Consider the following 20,041-nt stretch of genomic DNA (forward strand, 5'->3'; position numbering starts at 1 on the left):
AAAATAATCACAATGGTGCTTTTATAAAGGGGAAGAAAGAAAAACAAGATTACACATAAAATTCTTAAGTTACTTCACCTGGTTTCTGGAGATATTAGGAAAATCTAATTTGATTTTCTGAATAAAGAAAAAAAAACCCTTTTAGATATGGAATTACTTTTATTTGGCTACTGTCTGTGGTTAGCATCATGATTTTACCAATCTGGTCTGAGTCTACTTTGGCATTTGTTTGCACATTTCATGTGGTGGGCTCTCTGCCAACCTTTGGGGAAGGTAATTTGCTCCACATCTGTTGGTCAACCCCTCTTCCCTTCCCACTCTCTCTGTTCCTGTTGTTTACCTTGTTGCTCCCACCCATCAGATAACCATCAGAGCATGCAAACATTCTAGACTGGTCCTGGTTGGGATTTTTTCCATATACTGTCCCTCAGCCTGTGAAATAGTTCCTACTTGACATTTCTATAAACCGGAGGGAGTGGATGTGGCTCTAAGAGTGCTGGGCCATTGTGTGTACACAGGTTTCAAGATGCACAGAATACACCGTGAGAACCAGCCCTTGCCTTGGGACGGCTATACCCACCATCTGGGACTATCTTAGGCTATGACTGTGGCATTTCCAGCGAGCCTGAGGGTGCTCAATGGTGGGTGTGTCCCGACCGGAGTAAAGAGTTATCTGTGCCATCGGCTGTTCCTTTAAACTTTTCCACTTCAGTTTTACTGGGGTGACTGGGTATCTAGCAATTACGCATTTGAAACCCTAGGATATGCATTTAGTGTTTTAGATGAAATGCTGTAGCTATTTTTTTGTGAAATACAAGGTTTTGAGAGATTCTTCTCCAAGAGGACAAAGCATCTAGGCTGCCACTTGTTCTGAGACTAAAAGTATTAATGATGAATGACGACCTGGCTTGCTCCTGGCATGGGATAGGTGATTTTCTCTTCTCCTTGGCCAAAGACTAAATCTTACATGCTGTTGATTTCCTCAGTGGCTATTTGTCACTAAGGGATTCTAAGATTCTAGCAGATGTGTAGATCTGCTGATAAAGTGATGATATGCCAGTAATGTTTCAAAGTAGGTTTGCTTTCTTCTTATATTACTGGTTTCAGTCTAACACCCAAAACTTCTTTCACCTTAGTTGATGTGCATATGGTTGCCCTGTTATTACAAAGTTAAAAATGATAAAGATATTTTAGTCTGCTAACATTTTTATAATTTTGGATATATATAAGCATACACTTGTCTATGCAAAATAGCTCCTATCTATCTATCATCTATCTATCTATCTATCTATCTATCTATCTATCTATCTATCTATCTATCTATCTATCTGTCTATCTATCTATGGAATGTTGTATGTATGTATTTAATTATTCATCTACAGTAAGCTCTTTTCACCTTCTTCCTTTATCAATATTCATTGGTCAAAACATTTTAAAACATCTTCTTACATCAAATACCATCAGGTTTCCCTAAAAATGCAGAGGCTTATGAATAAAAAATAAATTTAGCCTTGGTTACTTGTTTGAATCCATGGAGTGGGAGTGGGTGGGCACTGCAATGTAAATTATGACACTCAGAACAGTGCTTACTCAGTAATCACAAAATAGACACACATGTCAGCTGTTCTTTATTTGTTGCAAATGAATGAAATGTATTTTTTTTAGTTTTTTAAATCTTTGTTGTTGAAAGAATTACATAGGTCCCCTTTTCTCCTCCATTGACCTCTTCTAGCCTATCCCTATCCCCTACCCGAGGCCTTTACCACCCCATTATCTGAGTCCATAGGTTATGCATCTATGCATACAAGTTCTTCGGTTGATCTCTTCCCACCTACCCATCCTCCCTCACCTTCCCTCTGAGATTCCACAGTCTGTTCCATTGACTTTAGATGCCAAGAAGTGAGATCTATTAAAAAGATTCTGGGTGCATCAGGGTATGGAGGGAAATGCTGACCGGGCAGAAAAGAATTAACTCAGCAGACCTGGTTGCTCAAAGCCTGTACATTTCAAATAAAGCCATGTCTGAAAGAATGGCCTTGACTTGCTCCTGTGAGCTAACCTCTGAGCACTTGGAAGATGACACCTGAAAAGAGTGTTTTGTCTACCGGAGGCCTTGGGCCATGTTGCTCCTCTTTGATGAGTTTACCTTAATGATGTGTTTTATGGCGAACACCTGCTTTGGGGGGAACAGGGATGGGGAAGAGATGACGCTGGAGAAGCTGAAGTCAGCATGGAAGCATGGGAAATTAAGCACGGCCCTGCGCAATTCCATGGGGAGGGCACAGACCACTCCCCTCTGGAAGCTCGCACGTGGTTTCTCCCGAGCTTCTCTCCATGGTCTTTCACCTGTGCTGATTCCAACCCGTGTCCTGTCACTGTAATAATATAACAATGTGTCTAGTGGAATGGCAGACATTTAAGCTGATTAGTCAATATTATTTTATATTGATATTAAATTTAAAAACCACATTTACAGATTTGTGCATTATTCAGAAAAAAACTTTAATGTTCATGTTTACACTAAGCTTCCTGCCTAACAAGGTGGCTCAAAGAATAATAAACCTGGGCTCAAACCTAGTCATTTACTTGGGTGTGATCTAGGCCAATGGCTTCACCTCTCTGAGATTGATTCCTTGCTTTTAGAGAGGGGGTGATACTCCCATACACAGTGGTTATGAATATTAAATGAGGTACCAGTAACTTTTACAAGCCCTCAGAATAGTGCTTGGCACATTGAGGCATTTAACAATATATTATTCATCCTTTCCTACTCTTCTTTCTCCTTCTCTTCCCTCTTTCGTCCCTATCAAAACATCTACTAAATTAGAATGTATAAATGTCTAAGCCACAGAAACATCTAGTAAACATTGGAATTTATAAATATAGTCTGTAATAGTAGCCATATTCACTTTATGTGCCAACAGTTTTTATTTCATATACAATATTTTAAGTGTGAGAATTAAAAAAAATTTATGCCAAATAGCTAATATCTATGTCTGATATTTCTTTTTCATAAAAATTATTCTCTTAATCCTTCCCCCCTAATTAATATAATTGTTTCTAGGGGCATAAAATCAACATGTCACATGGCAAACATGGCCATCCTTTGATGAATAAAAATATGAAAATAGATGAGAAGGGTTAAATATGTATTGGTGTTTATAGACTACTAAAGTGACACAAGTTATTCACACACACGTTAAAGAATATTTTCCCCAAATGCAGGAAATAGTAAAAATTATACCTGGATATTGAAATATTTCATAAAGTTCAAGGAGAAACATTTGATCTCTTTTAAGTCTTAAGAGAAAGGAAGTGAATCTCATTACATGTCATTAAAGGGGCTACATAACAACAATAAAGGGACAGAAGAAAAAAGAGAGAAAAATGCTGTAACATCTGCTCCAGTCAGGAGTTAACACCAAGGTATAGTCTGGCACAGAACATGTGCATTTTCCCTGAGTTGCTAGAGACTTTTAGAGACCAGGCAATCCTCTTAGAGCCAGAACTAGAGTTTAAGCCTAGTTTGAGGAGAGCTTCTAGAAGGGGAAGCCACAGAGGCAAGTACCTCTTTCTCCTTTCCTTCTCTCCCATCTCCGTCTCCCTCACCCAGTCAGGAGGTGCCATTCTCCTAATGACCTCAGATTCAGCATGAATATCTGTAGAGTATCTGAATGTGACTGACAGGGCCAAGAGGAAGAGAATTTTTCCAAACACTTTACCAAAAAAAGTTTTTCATAATTTTATCTTAATAAAAAAAAAAAAAGATAATTGTGCTCTTGAAAAGTGCCTTATAGATCTCTATCTAGTGCCTGAAACTGCAAATTGGTGAGCAACAAAACCACATTATCTTTATTTTCCATTAAGTCAGACTCCAATAAATTGTCCTCCTTTCTGAATCTCCCTCTTGGCTTCCAGGACCGTGACCTGAATCTACCACAGTAATCAGATTGGCGCCATAAGTGCTTACATATGTGACAGGAGAGACATGTTAGCTGGGAGGTTTTCTATTATAACATTGCACACACACAAAAAAGTATGATACAACACTGCCACACGCAAAACAGTATGAGCAGCCACAATACTACAGGTCTCCTCTTATTGATCATTTATTATCTAAACTAATAAAATAGAAACATGCAAATTGACCGTACCTCTGCTACACCCACAAGCCATGCCCAAAAACCAACCATGCCTACAAACCAATCAGGAGCAGATATGCAAATTAACCCAACTAAGATGGCGGCGGCCATGGAGCTGGAGCAAGCAGGAGGCTTGGGTTGTCCCCAGCGATGGAGAAAGCCAAGCTCCCCACCTGCCCTGCCTGCCCTGAGCTCTGGGGAAGATAAATAAATCCCAGATACCTGCTTCCAGCCCACGGCTGTGGCCAACCTGAAAATGGCCATCAGCCTCTCACCCAGGCTGGCCAGGCACCCCAGCAGGGACCCCCACCCTGAAGGGGGTGTGGGCAGCCTGAAAACGGCCCTAAGCCCTTCACCTAGGCTGACCAGGCACCCCAGTGGGACCCCCCCCACCCTGAAGGGGCTGTGGCCAGCCTGCAAACAGCCCTCAGCCCCTCACCCAGGCTGTCCAGGCACCCCAGCGGGACCCCCCACCCTGATCTGGGACACCTTTCAGGGAAAACCACCCAGCCTTCACCCATGCACCAGGTCTCTATCCTATATAATAAAAGGGTAATATGCAAATTGACCCTAACAGCAGAATGACTGGGAATGACTGGTCACTATGACACACACTGACCACCAGGGGGCAGACGCTCAATGCAGGAGCTGCCCCTGGTGGTCAGTGCGCTACCACAGGGGGAGCTCTGCTCAGCCACAAGCCAGGCTGATGGCTGCCAGCACAGCGGTGGTGGCAGGAGCCTCTCCCGCCTCCTTAGCAGCGCTAAGGATGTCCAACTGAAGCTTAGGCCTGCTTCCCGCTGGCAAATGGACATCCCCCAAGGGCTCCCGGACTGCCAGAGGGATGTCTGACTGCCAGCTTAGGCCCAATTCCCCATGGAGCGGGCCTACGCCAGCAGGTAGACATCCCTCAAGGGGTCTCAGACTGCGAGAGGACACAGGCCGGGCTGAGGAACACCCCCAAGTGCACAAATTTTTGTGCACCGGGCCTCTGGTTGTAAATAATGCTTTAAGCAAAAAGGGATAGCAAAGCTTGTTCAGCTTGTTCAATCATTAGTAGGACTTTTTTATTCTCATGTAATTTTTGATAAATGGAGGAGTTGTTTTTGTTTTGTTTTGTGTTTTGGTTTCACACAATACTTATGTGCAATTGGATAGTGCTTGTAGAAATATAAAGAGCATTCGCTAGTTGGGCCGATGTGCTCGGTGGTTGAGCGTTGACCTGTCAACCAGGAGGTCACAATTCAATTCCCTGTCAGGGCATGTGCCCCAGTTAAAGGCTTGATCACCAGTAGGGGGACAATCAATGATTCTCTCTCATCATTGATGTTTATATCTCTGTCTCCCTCTCCCTTCCTTTCTGAAATCATATATATAATCATATATATATATATATATATAATGATTATATATATATATATAATCATTCATTAGTGTTTACTTTTGCCAACTCTTTGCAGTATGTTGGCCAGAGGTTTATTTTCTCCCTCTTTTACTTGTTGATGTATTAAATAAAGAATTGATTACATAATGCTAGATCCTGTAATTCAGTGTGCTTAAAATATAAAACCTATATATTACTAATTAAATTGGCATAAGCGTTTTTATTTTAAATGGACATATTTTCCCTAATTTCTGTGTTGTTTTTTTAAATTTTGTTTTATTGCTTAAGGTATTAAAAAGAGTATTACATATGTCTCCTTCTTTTTTTCCCCCTTGACCTTCCCCAGCCTCCCCTACCCCCCAGTGTCTTGTGTCCATTGGTTATGCTTATATGCATGCATACAAGTTCTTCGGTTGATCTCTTAACGCCCCCCCCAACCCTCCCCAGCCTTCCCGCTGTCGTTTGACAGTCTGTTCAATGCTGCTCCGCCTCTATTTTGTGTGTTGATAGCCCTCAGACTGCACCTCCTTTTGTGTAAGAAGACACTGTGGGAAATTTTTCAGAAACAACTCATATTTCCCACAAAAAGAGAGATTTTGGCATTATGATTTTATTTGTGCCTATCTCCTCCCTAAGATTCCAAAAGATTTTTTGTAAATACCCCTGCTGAATGCGTTTTAGTCATTAACTACATATTTACTGGCTGAGCACTGTGCCCAGTACTAAGTATATAAAGATAAATCCGACTTCTCGTGATCTGAGTCACTGGGGCCACAGGTTTGTAATAGCTAACTATAAAAGAATGTGATCCTTGTCATCTGAACAGCATACTTGGGACAGAAGAAGTAGTTACTTCTAGTTGAATAACTGAAAAAGATTACATATAAACTGAGTGATGAAAACTAACCAGGAATTTGCTAAGAAGAAAAAGAGGAAAGTAAAGGTATTCTAGGTATTTGTGTTCAAATAAAATCATCTACTCTTCTTTTCCGTGCACAGACTGAAAAATTCATTCATTCATTCCTTCAACAAGTGTTTAATGAGTTCCTACTGTGACCAAGGAATTCAGAAACAAGATACTTCTAGGTCTGTGTTGTGTGAGAGTCTGTGATTGCCTAGAATCCGGAGACCATTTTTCTTTGCCCATAATATATATATACCACATTTAAAGATCCATTAAGAGAAAATTACATTCTTTCAGTTAGCCTACAGCACACAATGAGTGCCTACCATATGCTCAACAGTGTTTAGGAGAGAACACTTACGGAAGGATTGAAGGGCTGTGCCCATCCAGGCACAGTTTCTTAAAGACCAGAGAAGTTGGGATTGAGTTTGGTGATTGGCCATAGATAGGAACAAAAGAGAGAGAGAGGAGGAAAAGAGGCCTGGATGCCAGGCAAGCTGGTCAAAGAGGTTTTGGGAGGAGCAGATCAAGGGGACGATGGTACCAGCAAAGCTGAAACCAGAAAGGCCAGTGGGCTACGCAACTGCTCAGTGGTCACTGCTGGTGTGAGGGCCACTCCCAGGAGCTGGGCAGGAGCGGCTGGCAGGGAAGGAAGCAGTGAGCACGGTAGAGGAGAAGCAGGACAGGCAGGAATGAGGTCCAGAGACAATGTCATGCAGAGTGGCAGAGGCCTGCGTATGTTTAAGGCAAAATGGACGTGTGGATGCAGTTTATTGCTTCTGGGGATCAAATGTCTTGGCATATTTATTATTTCATGAAAATTCTCCACTTCAATTTTCTTTATATATTTTCAGGTTAATGCAATCTGTGAAAAACTTTATTTTTATTTGTTCACTGAATATATGACATATGTATGGACTTTTTCCTCATTTTCAACTGTTTTTAAATTTTAAGATGCAAATGGACATTTGCAATGATAAGTAGGCCATATTTCTAATGATTATGTATAGCTCACACAATAATTTTGACTCTTATTACATGAAATAGTTTTCATTGCAATGGCTCATTTTATTCTGAATAATTTTATTTATATGCTTAGAATATAAAGTCACTGTTACATTTTTGCTACAATAAATAATAAGCAGTGTCAACAGTGGAATTTAAAAAAAATGATTACCAATGAAAACTGTTATTTTTGAACATGTATTTCACAGCATGAGAACAAAATGTATTCAGCCCTTCAATTTATAAAGAGAGAGAAATGTGTTTAAAATTGGAATTGCACCATTCAGAGAATCATTCATGCAGTCATAAGAGAAATGTAAATGCTTCATGTCAGTGGGTAGCGAAAAAAGTCACATTTCAATAAAACATTTGGCTACATAAAAATCTCTTCTTTTAAAGAGAGAAAATCGAAAGTCAGGAATCCAGCATCGGGCCTTTAACATGACTCAGAATCAGAAAAACTATAGAGATTGAACCCAGCTGATACATAGAAAAAAACATTCTATGAGAAATCTGATGAGCATCATCACTTCTTTACTTTCTTCTGAGCCAAGACAGACCTTAATTCAAGGTCGATGAACCCCAGCATATTAAGTATTTTAATGATCTTCATAAACAATAAGACCCTCTATGAATTGTAAGTGGGCGTTGATTTCTTTTTCCAGTGAGGCTGATGCTGTTGCCCTGGTTAGTCTGTGCTCTTGCCCTTAGGATCCTCTGAGTTCAAAGCCACACAGTGAGAGAAGGTTTGCCAGGCTGTGAAACGGAACACAGCCCGCTGACCCGCCAGAGGTGAAAGCTGTGCCCTTGCCTGTGCTAGCAGGGCTCCCGCTGCAGGTCACTGAGCTAGGAGTCACCTAGAGAGTGTCCTCTGGAGGCTGGCACCTGGTTCAAACCCAGAAGTACCAGGATGCTCGCTCAGTGAAGCGGGAAGTTTGGTCCAGTTTAGCCGCGGCACCTCCTGCTCCCCTTGTAGGCCCTGCTGTCATGTCTCCCATCTTTCCCACTGAGAGCGCCCTCTTTCCCCTTCCCTTACTCCACACCGCCCATCCTTGACAAAATCCCTTTCTGGAAAGATGCTTGTATGCGTGTGAAAGCCCCAGCATCAAGTCTCCCGAAGTTTTTGAATGTTAAGTTTGTCTCCAAAGGATTGTTTTTCTCCTTACAGCTATCAAAAGGTAATTGCCAATCATATCCAAGGTAAATCATGTAGGTATTTTAGAATTCTCCCCTACAAATTTCACCAGGATGAGTCGCAAAGGTCTGACAGAAAGGGACAAGCAGTTTTTGCATTTATTCCTTTTTTTTAACTTTATAGCGGAAACCCGCACTGGTGGTAGAAGATCTTTTTGAAGACATGAAAGATGGTGTTAAGCTGCTTGCTCTCCTGGAAGTCCTGTCTGGGCAGAAACTGGTAAGAATTTTTTCTGTGACCAGACTCATCTGGAATTGGCGGCGGTGGAGTTGGGAGTGGAAGGGACTCTGCCACATAAGATAAAGTTTTTCTCTCTTGTAGTCAGTAAGATGCAGGAAACACTAGTCTATTGGTCACTTCTGGGAGCAAGGAATACATCCCCTTTCTTGTTCCCTCACACCTTTTAAAACAGTGTATACAGTAGCCTTAGAATTAAGTGCAGAGACCTCCTCAGTAGTCAGTCAATCATGGTTAACTCTTGCATCCGTGTGGTACCCAGGCAGCTACCTCACTTGTTAGCGCGTGTTGGCTTGCCATGTGGAAAGGAGTGTCGGTCCATTCCGGTGTGTTTATATAGCCCTTTGTTGAAAAGTGAGCTGAAATCAACGCGGCAATTTTTCATAAGCTTGTGGCCACCCTCCAACACCAGTGCTTTGTCACAGGAACAGCACGTTCTGGATCATTTGCTTTCAGACAGCGAAAGCGGCAGAGTGAAAAACAACACTGACAGTGAGCGCTGTTTTTCCTCCAGTACTCAAATCATAAAATATTTTTTTCTGGATTATATTTATTTTTATTTCAGAGTGATAGAGAAATAAGTAGTTTGCAAACATAAGCTATTATAAATGCTGTTTACCATAATTAGAGAAAGGAGCTCAGGAAATGGTCTTCATCATGTTGTATACAAAGGGTTCAAAATTGGGAGTACTTCTCTTTTTCTGTATCTATTGCATCTTGACAGGTGCTACACAATCATTATTTCTCGGGTAACTTAGTAGGGTTTTTTAATTGCTTTGCCTGAACATAAAATTTCTAGTTAATGTTGTGAAGAGAGTCCTCAAAATAGCTTTTGGAAGAGGTTGTTTATTGAAACACACAAACTGATAGTAATGTTGTGTAAGTCATTTTCTAGTTTGATTCCTAGCAGTTGCTTCCCGTGGCCCGGATGCCACCTCTGCTCACGTCTGAGTTCAGCCACGCAGTGGTGGGCGTTACCCAGGCCCCCCACCAGCATTGGATCTCAAGCACTGGTAGCATATCGCTGGGATTCTGCCCTCCGGGCTTATCAGAGCCACAGATTGCACCAGGCAGCCCTCAAGTATAGGAGAGTTAACGGTCCCAGAGACCCTCAACCAATGGCAGTGGGAGTTCATGAATAAATGCTCCAGCCGGGCACTTGCAGGAGGAATGGTTCTGAGGCCGATTTTACAGATCTCTTAGAGCGCCCAGTGGGACCCCCAGGGGAACCGAGCCCAGTTGCCCACAGTGGGACCCTCCAGAGCACACCCTTCGTTAGCTTTTCCCACTTCCTTGTTTCACTTTTCACGAATCCTCACTCTTGCTTCCTGGGATCAGCTCCCCAATGAACTACAGGCAGCCAAGTCCTTTCCTCAGGCTCTGCTTTGGGGGAAATCGAACAGGACACGTGAACAGCCAGTTTGGAAGGTACAGATGTATGCATGAACTACACACGCTGGATAAGTGTTAGGGTGTAAGAGGCATTGAGCTGAAATACATACTCCCTTGATTGCCACATATAGCTGGTCATGTGTATATATCCTCCTGAATTATGCTGTTTCCTAGAAGGTTGAAGGAAACCTTATTACAATTCAAATGGATGTATTTAAGAAGCATACTATTCTAAGTGCCAATATAATTCTGCCATTGTACATTAACATAGGTCAAAACAGACATAACCTGAAAATAACCCAGAGTCACTTCAAAAGGAGAGGAGTTACATGGCACATAATATAGCTGTCAAAATGAATGAAATACAGTGACAGGCAATGACTTCGATGAACCTTAGGAATAAATTATTATGTGGAAAAATAAGTCTCAAAAGATTGATGTAGTGATAACCTTTATATAAATGTAAAAACTAAAAAAAATATTATTTTTAATAATGCATATATATGAAATGAATTTATATAAAAGAAAGGCATTGGACTAGGTTTATTGTGATGGTTGCCATGGATGTAGGAAGGCAGATAGATGAATGAACTGAATGATGGCGTTATTGCTTTTTATATGTAATTTCTGGATCCTGGCTTTGTTCAGTTGGCAGGTTTGTAGGTGCTTTTTACATTATAAAAAAATAACTAATTAAATAAGTAACTAGCCCTAGCCGGTTTGGCTCAGTGGATAGAGTGTGGGCCTGCAGACCAAAGGGCACGTATCTTGCTTGCAGGTTCTCCCTGGCTGGGCCCTGGTCAGGACACACGCAGGAGGCAACCAATTGATGTGTTTCTCTCACTTCAATGTTTCTCTCTGTCTTTCCCTCCCTCTTCCACTCTCTCTAAAAGATCAAAGGAAAAATATCCTCGGGTGAGGATTAAAAACAAACAAACAAACAAACAAACAAACAAGGAAATAAATGGGCCATGTGTGGATCAATGGTAAGACTATGTCATGTATAACAGAGGTTCCAAAGTAAAGAATAAATAGAAGTCAAAAATGTAAAAAGTAAATTTTCTATTTAAATATTTGTTTAGGATATCATACTATTGTTTGCCTAGTACACTATAATTGGGAAGTAAAAGGTACTCGGCTTGAGCTGCAATGGGAGATTAGTTAGGGTCTGGTGTCACAGAAAGGAAACCAGTTTACCAGCTATGCGATAATGGAGACATTACTTCACCTCAATTATCCACTTGGTTCCTATCAATGTAAAGGAGGCTAATCCTTTCTACATTATTTAAATTATTTTGAGTTTTAAAATTAGCATTGTGGTACATAGAAAGCACATGATAATTTTAGTAACTCAGACATAAGTAATCAGAACATACATTTGTGTAGATAATATTTTCATTCTCACAATCCTACATTTTAACCTTGGCCTGTATATTTAGATCATCTAAATCTAGAAATGTTATAACATTGTCAATAACCTTTCATGTCAGTATAACTGAAAAAAAAAAATGGTGAGTTACCAAGAGTACCTTTTCAAAGACTTAATTTTTTTTTAGAGTAGTTTCAGATTTACAACAAATTTACAAGAAAAGTACAGAGATTTCCTGTATACCCCAGGCCCTCACATAAAGGCTACTTTTCATATAAATAGTAGAGGCCCGGTGCACAGATTCATGCACCATTGGGTCCCTCGGCCTGGCATGTGCCCTCTTGCAATCCGGGACCTCTCAGGGAATGTTGGAGAGCTGGTTTTGGCCCAATCCCCGTAGGCCAGGCCGAAGGACCCCACCGGTGTACAGATCTGTGTACCAGGCCTCTAGTATGCATATAAGATCTTTGGTTAATCTATCCCTGCCTTTCCCCTTACCCCCTTCCCTCTGAGATTCATCAGTTTGTTCCCTGTCTCCATGCCTGTGTGTTAAGCATCTGCCCCCTGGTGGTCAATGTGTATCACAGTTATCGGCTAGTCAGCCAGTCGCCTTAGGGTTTCATATATATAGATTTCCTACTTTATAGGATGACAGTGTCAGTAGACAGCATAGGAATTTTGTGAATTTCCACTCTAAGACATACAGAAACCTGAAAGTCCTTTATTGAGTATATCAGTAAACTTTTAAGGTGCTGTGTGGATAATGCCCCTTCCTATACCTGCCCATCTTTATAGAAATTAAGTAATGCCGGTTGTTCTTGAATATTCTCCAAGTATGTTTAAATACACTTAAATAGATCTTTTAAGTCTCTTTTTATTTCTTTATCTTTTATTGAGCCATCTCCTGAATGTGTGCATTTTGATCTATTCCTGTCCTCTTTTCATAGCCATGTGAACAAGGACGCCGTATGAAGCGAATCCACGCTGTGGCTAACATCGGCACCGCGCTGAAGTTCCTTGAAGGAAGGAGGGTAAGAGAGGCAAAACCAAAACACTTGAAGAAGGCGTGGGCACAGATGTTTTCAATATTGGCTGCAGAGTGAAAACTCTGCATGTGATCTACACACACATGCAGGATTATTGTAAAAATAATTTTAGATTTACAGAAAAGTGGCAAAAAGGGGTACAATGACTTCATGTCTATGCTTCATGCACCTCCCTCTAACAACTTATACATAGTACATTACAGAGTACAGTTATCAAAATACGGAACTTCAAGTTGGTCTGTTACTATGAACTAAAAGCATAGACATTAGTCTGATTTCATCCGTTTTCCTCCAATGTCTTGTTTCTCTTCAGGATACAATGAATCACACACCTTGCATTTGACCATTTGTCCCTTCCACTCTATGGCACTTGTTCATTCTTTCCTAGTCTTTCATAACTTTGACACTTTTGATAACTGGGGGGTGAGTTATCTTAAAAAATGCTTCTCAATTTTATGATTATATTGAAGTGATGCATATTTTGCAAGAATTCCAAGGAGGTGATATGTTCTTGTCTGCGCACCATATTAGTGGATATAGGATACTGATAGGTCTCATTGCTGGTCACGTTAATCCTGATCAATGGTAAGGACATTTGCTGTGTTTCTTTTATGGTAAAATTATTATTTTCTCTTTATATTATAACTGAGAAAGAACTTAAGGGAGGTCATTGACATCAGGCTAATATTCTGTTTATTCTTAAACTTTGCTCACTAATTTTAGCATTGATTACCTTCAGTAATTATTTCTGTGCTGTTTGCCTAATGGTGATTTTATATTTCCTCATTTGTAATGTAAGAAATTATTTTCTTTTTTTCCTCCAATTATTTATTCAGTTACTTATTTTAGCACAAACTTGTGGATATTTATTTTATTCTATAGTTTTAATTTATTGGTTTGTTCAAGTTTTGGCCATTAAGCTTCTTCAGTCTGGCTCCTGTGTATCTTGTATTTTCCTGCCCCAGTCCTTCTCTAAGGAAGCTTGGGTCCTTTTATTAGCAAATGGCATTTAGAAACCCAGATTTGAGTAGTAGGTGTGCTCATTGCTACTGAGGTTTCACTGCTCCTAGGCCTCCCAACAAACAGATCTAGAAAATATGTGTACTAACCTGGGGATATCTCTCTCGCGCGCTCACTCACTTCTCCCATTTACATGTGTATCAACTATTGTTTCAAACTGATATTTCAACTCAGCACCACAGGTTTATTCTAGTTTTCCATGCGTGTTTGTTTCTGCTTTCTCTTACAATGAGAATCTGGCTGTCATCTACAATATACTCACTTATTTTTCAACCCTATTATGCACATAACATAGTATCAGAATTGCTGGCCCATGTCCCTGTGAGAAACAGATTGACTAACTGGAGAACAGTATTTGCGTGCAGTTCGTTTGGTCCTTATCATTACAATATCCAGTCCAAAGACTGCTTCTAAATTTACTTAGGTTGCTTCTGTTCTTCCTGTCCCTTTTAGTGTTACTCATTGAAATAGAGTTATATTCCATTTTTCAGAACCTCCCCCCAACACACACATTCTAATTGACTAATTTGGGGGTGGGGGGTGAGGGTGGAATGAGATCATTACTATGATTCTATTTAGTAAGAGCAAAAGTTATACTTAGAGAAGTGCCTTCCTCATCCTTCCTTCTCCATTATCATTCTTTCCCTTGCATTTCCTTTCACATGTCTAGGTAACTAGTCTCCCTAGCTTCTCATTCATCATGCTTGTATTTCCTTTGCACAGATGAGCAGATGTTTCTTCATATATCACTTTCTTTTTGACATGAGGGGAGTGTGCTAGTGATGCACTCTCACACTTTGCTTTTTAAATTTAACAGCATATCCTGGAAACCATCCGAGTCAGTTCATGGACAGCTTCCTCATCTTCTCAGCTGCGTAGTATTCTATGGTCTGGATGTACCAGAGTTTATTTAACCACTCCCCTATGAATGAGCACTTAGATTTCTTCTAATATCATTCAAACAGAAACAGTGATGCAATTAATAAAACAGCTAATGAAATTGTGGCTGAGAATTATTGAGCTAGAAGTTTAAGAAGTACTTTATTATTAATTTTTGTCTTTGTTTAGAGGTTATGAAAAGGATAAGTAGTTCTAATTGTATTCTGTGGTGATTGACTGAGATAAAATTCATTTTGCTAGGACTGAGGAAATAACTTTTTTGACATGTGTCTTGAATAGTTTATAATTATCAATGCCCCAAATAGGGAACTAAATACTATCAGTCTCTTTCTACTTTACTACTTCTTGGCTTTCATTTGTCTTTAAAATGTATTCTGCCAATAATGCTCTAAATTTACTTCCTATATTTTTATTCCCTTTGAACAAATAATGCTGGTTTTCAAAGATTATTTTTTGTATATATCATCTTCTCCCTTTGCCTTTCATGTCAGTCCATGTACAGAGGATCACCGGTTAGTACAAATTTTAGAATTTTTAACTCCTGACTTTTATAGGTAAAAGAGAACATAAGTTTCATGCTATTTGGTAGCAAACTTCAAAGTAAGTGCATCTTCTTAAATTATTCATCACAGTTTCTTTTAAGTTCCAGTCAAGTTTTGAATGTAATGAATAACCTTTTCTCTTTTTTTTCTGTCTGGTATTTTGTTGGTAATCCCTTGCATGATGTCATATTTTTCAATTTAAGGTTTTTAATTTCATTTTGTGGTTAATTTTATTGTGTGCACCTAATGAATGCTCCTGAAATTCCCACTGAAACCATGTGTTTGTTGCTTTTATTATGGCTCACCCTACTTACTCGTGTGTATCACTACACAGGCATGACCAAGTCTTATTGATGACTAATAAAGTGCGCATCATTGCATAATGAAATGGGTTATAATCTCTAGTGCATTGCTAGCACAGTGTTTCTTTTTAAACAGATCAAATTAGTCAACATTAACTCCACTGATATTGCTGATGGCCGACCCTCAATAGTTCTGGGACTGGTGTGGACCATTATTCTCTACTTCCAGGTATTGTGCCATAGCTCCCTTATTAGTTGTTATAATGTCATGGAGGGAAGTAATGGTGGGCATTTTAATAATGCTGTCATTTGTCGTACTTTTGAGGTTGATTCTCAAACTGGCAGAAATCTGACCTTCACGCATACATAGGTTTTTGGTAGCAGAAGTTCCTCCTCTTATCTCTAAAGGAGTTGTACATGTACCTCCCTGAAGAATTCTGGCATAAGTACCCGATCTGAAAAGTGGGCAGGATGCAGTGAAGATGAAATATTGCTATAGCAAGTTCAGAACGCTTTTCTTTGTCTGAAAGGGAGCAGGTCTATGCTCCTATTAGACGTTAAGGAGAGAAATGAACTTGCCATTCCATCCAGAATAACAGTTCTAGCCTTCATTTCTTAAAATATATATTTTTATTGATTTCTGAGAGAAAGGGAGAGGGAGAGAGAGATGGAAACATCAATGATGAGAGAAAATCATTGATTTGCTGCCTCCTGCACACTCACACTGGGGATTGAGCCCACATCCAGGCATGGGCCCTAACCTGGAATCGAATTGTAACCTCCTGGTTCATAGGTCAATGCTCAACCACTGAGCAACACTGGCCAGTCTAGCCTTCATTTTTTTTTTTTTAGAGCAGCTTTATGTTTACAGCAAAATTGAACCTAAGATACAGAGATTTCCTCTATAACCCTACACCCACACATGCATTGCCACCCCATAATCAACATGCTGACCAGAGCCGTATATTTTTGAGAATTAATGAGCCTATATTGACACATCATTATCATTCAAAGTCTGCAGTTCACATTCGGCTTCCCTTTTGGTGTTGTACGTTCCATGAGTTTGGATAACTGTTAGGTTTTATTTATTAATTCGCATGGATTAGAGTGTTTATTACTGTGTATAAGACACAGAGGTGTAGTTCTAAATACAGCAAGAAGTACACGGAGTAGGACACCCATCCATCCTGCCCTTTAAAAACTTACCTTTTGTCAACAGTGTTAAGGGAGTTAAGATAAAATATTTTTAATTAGAAAAGTGAACCATCCAAGGAAAGAAGAACAAAGATAATTCCTAAATCTTCGCCCACCTTTGCCGCCCACATAGATCGAGGAGCTGACCAGCAACCTGCCGCAGCTGCAGTCCCTGTCCGGCAGCACGTCCTCTGTGGACAGCACGGTCAGCTCCGAGACCGCCAGCCCCCCCAGCAAGCGGAAGGTGGCCACCAAGATCCAAGGAAACGCCAAGAAGGCTTTGTTAAAGTGGGTTCAGTACACAGCAGCCAAGTAAGTCCCGGGCGTTGGGTTGCATTTGAAACCCTTGAAGAATGTGAGTTACCAATGCATACCGCGTGCATCTTCCCGTGACTGCAAAATTTGAAGAGGCGTTTGAGTGAATGGCTTTGCTTCAGGTCTCGCTTCACTCTTTCCTTGAGTTAAAATGTAAATACTAATACTCTAGGAAAATGCTGTGATAATACCAGTTCCTTCTTCATTTATGTCACTAGGACTGATTAAGTCATTTAATCCCTACACTTTGATTAGTAGCATGCGGGATAATTCTATTAAAGTCATTGCTTTGGACTTTTGCTCCTCTTAAATAATCTTTACACAAATAAATTTAAGATTTAAACTTGGTTATCTCATTGTAAGACTATTGGGTTCCCTTTAGTAATAATGTGAACTAGGGCTCACATTTTGAAATATACATGTTATTATTTACTGAAAGTTTCTAGCAATTTTATTTATTCATTTTATCCTTTGGTTTCATCTTCTAGCTGGAATGTGGATTTCTTTGTCAACTTCAGCTTTATGGCTGAATAATTTGCTTCTAGTTTTGTTTCCTTCTAGGTATAGTGAATTTACATGTGTGTACATTTATGTGATAATCCTGGGTAGAAAAATACTACTTTGAAAAAGTATCTTTTTGTAGCAATTTCAGTAGAGCTTTCAGTTGAGCATAGCAATATTTTATGGTAAGATGTGTTCACATAGAAGCTGTGCTTTTGTATGATTTTCCGAAATGACATGTAAAATGAACTCACTTTCTGTTTTGTTTTGGATGCCTAAATCTAATCTGGATCTTATTCTTCACTTCCGGAAAATAGTTGTAAACAAGCACTTACCATTATAAAATATTGAGGCCCTAAACACAGGGAGTTCTATTTTTAAAGTGTTTGAAAAGCCAAAATAAGGAAAGACAAAAACAAACATAAAGAAGATATAATTAGTGTTACTAAATTATGTAGTTTTTAAGTGAGGAAACGTGGGCAAAGGGAAAATATAGATAGAAAAGTAAGATGGATCCAGAGGTGAATGTACAAATGAATAGATAACAGAACATTCTGCCCAATCTTGGTGGATATTGGCCAGTATGTCAGCTGAAGAAATTATAAATGTTCTACCAAAGACAGAAACTCTAAGAGAACTAGGACAGGGTTCAAGACTACTTGACAAATACTGAAGTCTTACAAAATTGTTTTTTAAATATTTGTGAGAAAGCCAGTGATTATATCTTATGATGCTCTTTTTAGGACAATGTATTTTATGAAAGCTGAATGTACATTGCTAAAACATAATTTAAAGTAAATCTTAAGTTTACTGAGATAAGAATTAAGGGCATTTATGAACTTTTGATGCTAATCAGTTTATCAGATATGTTTTTTTTGCTTCAGTTCATGGAAATTTTGAGAACATAGGGTAAAAAAAGAGAACTGAGTGATGTTATTTCATCTAATGTCTATTATATTATGTCTATTATAACCTGCGCATGTACAACACAATTTGCTTATCATTATTTAAACTGTTATTTTTATATACATTTTTATAATTTTACCATTATTTTGCTAGACATTTTAATCTAAACTAGTTTTCTTTAAAATGTGCTTTCAATTGAGTATCTCTATCACTAAAAAATCTCATATAAAAGTCTTTAAGTATAGCACTAGAATTTCTACATCTTAACTTCTTACCCTCTAAAATATTGTTTTGCTTAATTTTTCTCAAAACCAGTTAACTAGCATAGCTAGCCCCATATCATTTATTGCTTAAGAGAATTGGATTCTGCCCGGGGCCTTGAGAAAAAATGAATATTATCTATTCAGACTGTGACATCTTTCTATTTTTTTAATCTCATGAAGGCATACTGGAATAGAAATCAAAGACTTTGGGCGGAGTTGGAGAAACGGGGTTGCCTTTCATTCAGTCATCCATGCTATTCGGCCAGAGCTAGTGGACTTGGAGAGGGTGAAAGGAAGGTCCAATCGAGAAAACCTGGAGGAGGCTTTCACCATTGCTGAAACGGAGCTGGGGATCCCCAGGTTACTAGATCCTGAAGGTACATTCAATAGCGTTTGCCCAACTCAGTAGACTTGTATGTGTTACACCCGGAAATTACACATGATTTTCACGACTCTATGAAAGGACTGAGAATTTGAGAACAGCACAAATATAAATAATATCTCCCTGTATTGATTTTCATTTTGAAAAATATTTACTGCTATAATTGGTAACACACTATAACTCTATCGCTCCAAATGACACTTTGATATCGTGGCTCTGTATTTGGGGGGGGGGGTATATTTGGCCAGATGTAGTTATGCAAGCTAGATAGTCACTTGTTATTAAGTGCCACGTCTGTGTTTTAAATGCTACCCACCCACTGCAATTCTGAAACTTACCTATTTTGTGTATTTTATTAATTAGGAGAATGCCTAAATAGCCAAATAGTATCTCAGGGTTTTGATCAATTAATGTTGAGATTTCAATGAAACAAGTACTATTTTTCTAAAAGCTCTTAAAATGTCATCTTTATGAATTATAAAATTTCTACTATGTATGATTCAGACTACATTTGTCCCCCCAAAAATATTTCTAAATATCAATTATGTTTTTCTTCTGCCTTGAGTATAGTATCTTTGGTAAATTGGCTAGATTTCAAAGCTTGTATCATTATAATCTAATTAACATAAATTAATTTGGTTTTGGTTTTTCCAGACGTTGATGTGGATAAACCAGATGAGAAGTCTATTATGACCTATGTAGCCCAGTTTCTGAAACACTATCCTGACGTCCACAATACAGTCACTGATGGGCTAGAGAATGATGTAAGTATTGGCTTTTCTTTAAGTAATGATATGCACTCAATGACAGTAACTCAGATGTTTACATAAGCGCTCTGTTTCCAAAAAGTTAAATTGTAATGCATATTTATATTGAGCAACTGAGTAAAGAATAGATATCACTGATTTGGGAGGTGATCGGAGGGAAAGACTTCTGATTTGTATGCTGACTATGACAGAAAAGGCAATATTAAGTGCTGGAAATGTAACACTGATAAGTTAAAATTGAGGAAAGATATTGGTGTTGGGAAACATTGTTTTAG

At 39.1% G+C, this 20,041-nt stretch overlaps 1 protein-coding gene across 1 annotated transcript in view; it reads left to right on the forward strand.

The window, feature by feature from the left end:
- SYNE1 (spectrin repeat containing nuclear envelope protein 1) overlaps positions 1-20,041 on the forward strand; it is a 392,090-nt gene that overhangs the window by 79,690 nt on the left and 292,359 nt on the right. Inside the window, exons 4-10 of the mRNA XM_059700015.1 lie at positions 8,754-8,849; positions 12,576-12,659; positions 15,086-15,106; positions 15,575-15,667; positions 16,766-16,944; positions 18,798-18,994; positions 19,654-19,763. Coding sequence (XP_059555998.1) covers positions 8,754-8,849; positions 12,576-12,659; positions 15,086-15,106; positions 15,575-15,667; positions 16,766-16,944; positions 18,798-18,994; positions 19,654-19,763 — 780 coding nt within the window. The remainder of the gene's footprint in view (positions 1-8,753; positions 8,850-12,575; positions 12,660-15,085; positions 15,107-15,574; positions 15,668-16,765; positions 16,945-18,797; positions 18,995-19,653; positions 19,764-20,041) is intronic.

Source organism: Myotis daubentonii, chromosome 6, assembly GCF_963259705.1.
Source record: "Myotis daubentonii chromosome 6, mMyoDau2.1, whole genome shotgun sequence".
NCBI lineage: Eukaryota > Metazoa > Chordata > Mammalia > Chiroptera > Vespertilionidae > Myotis > Myotis daubentonii.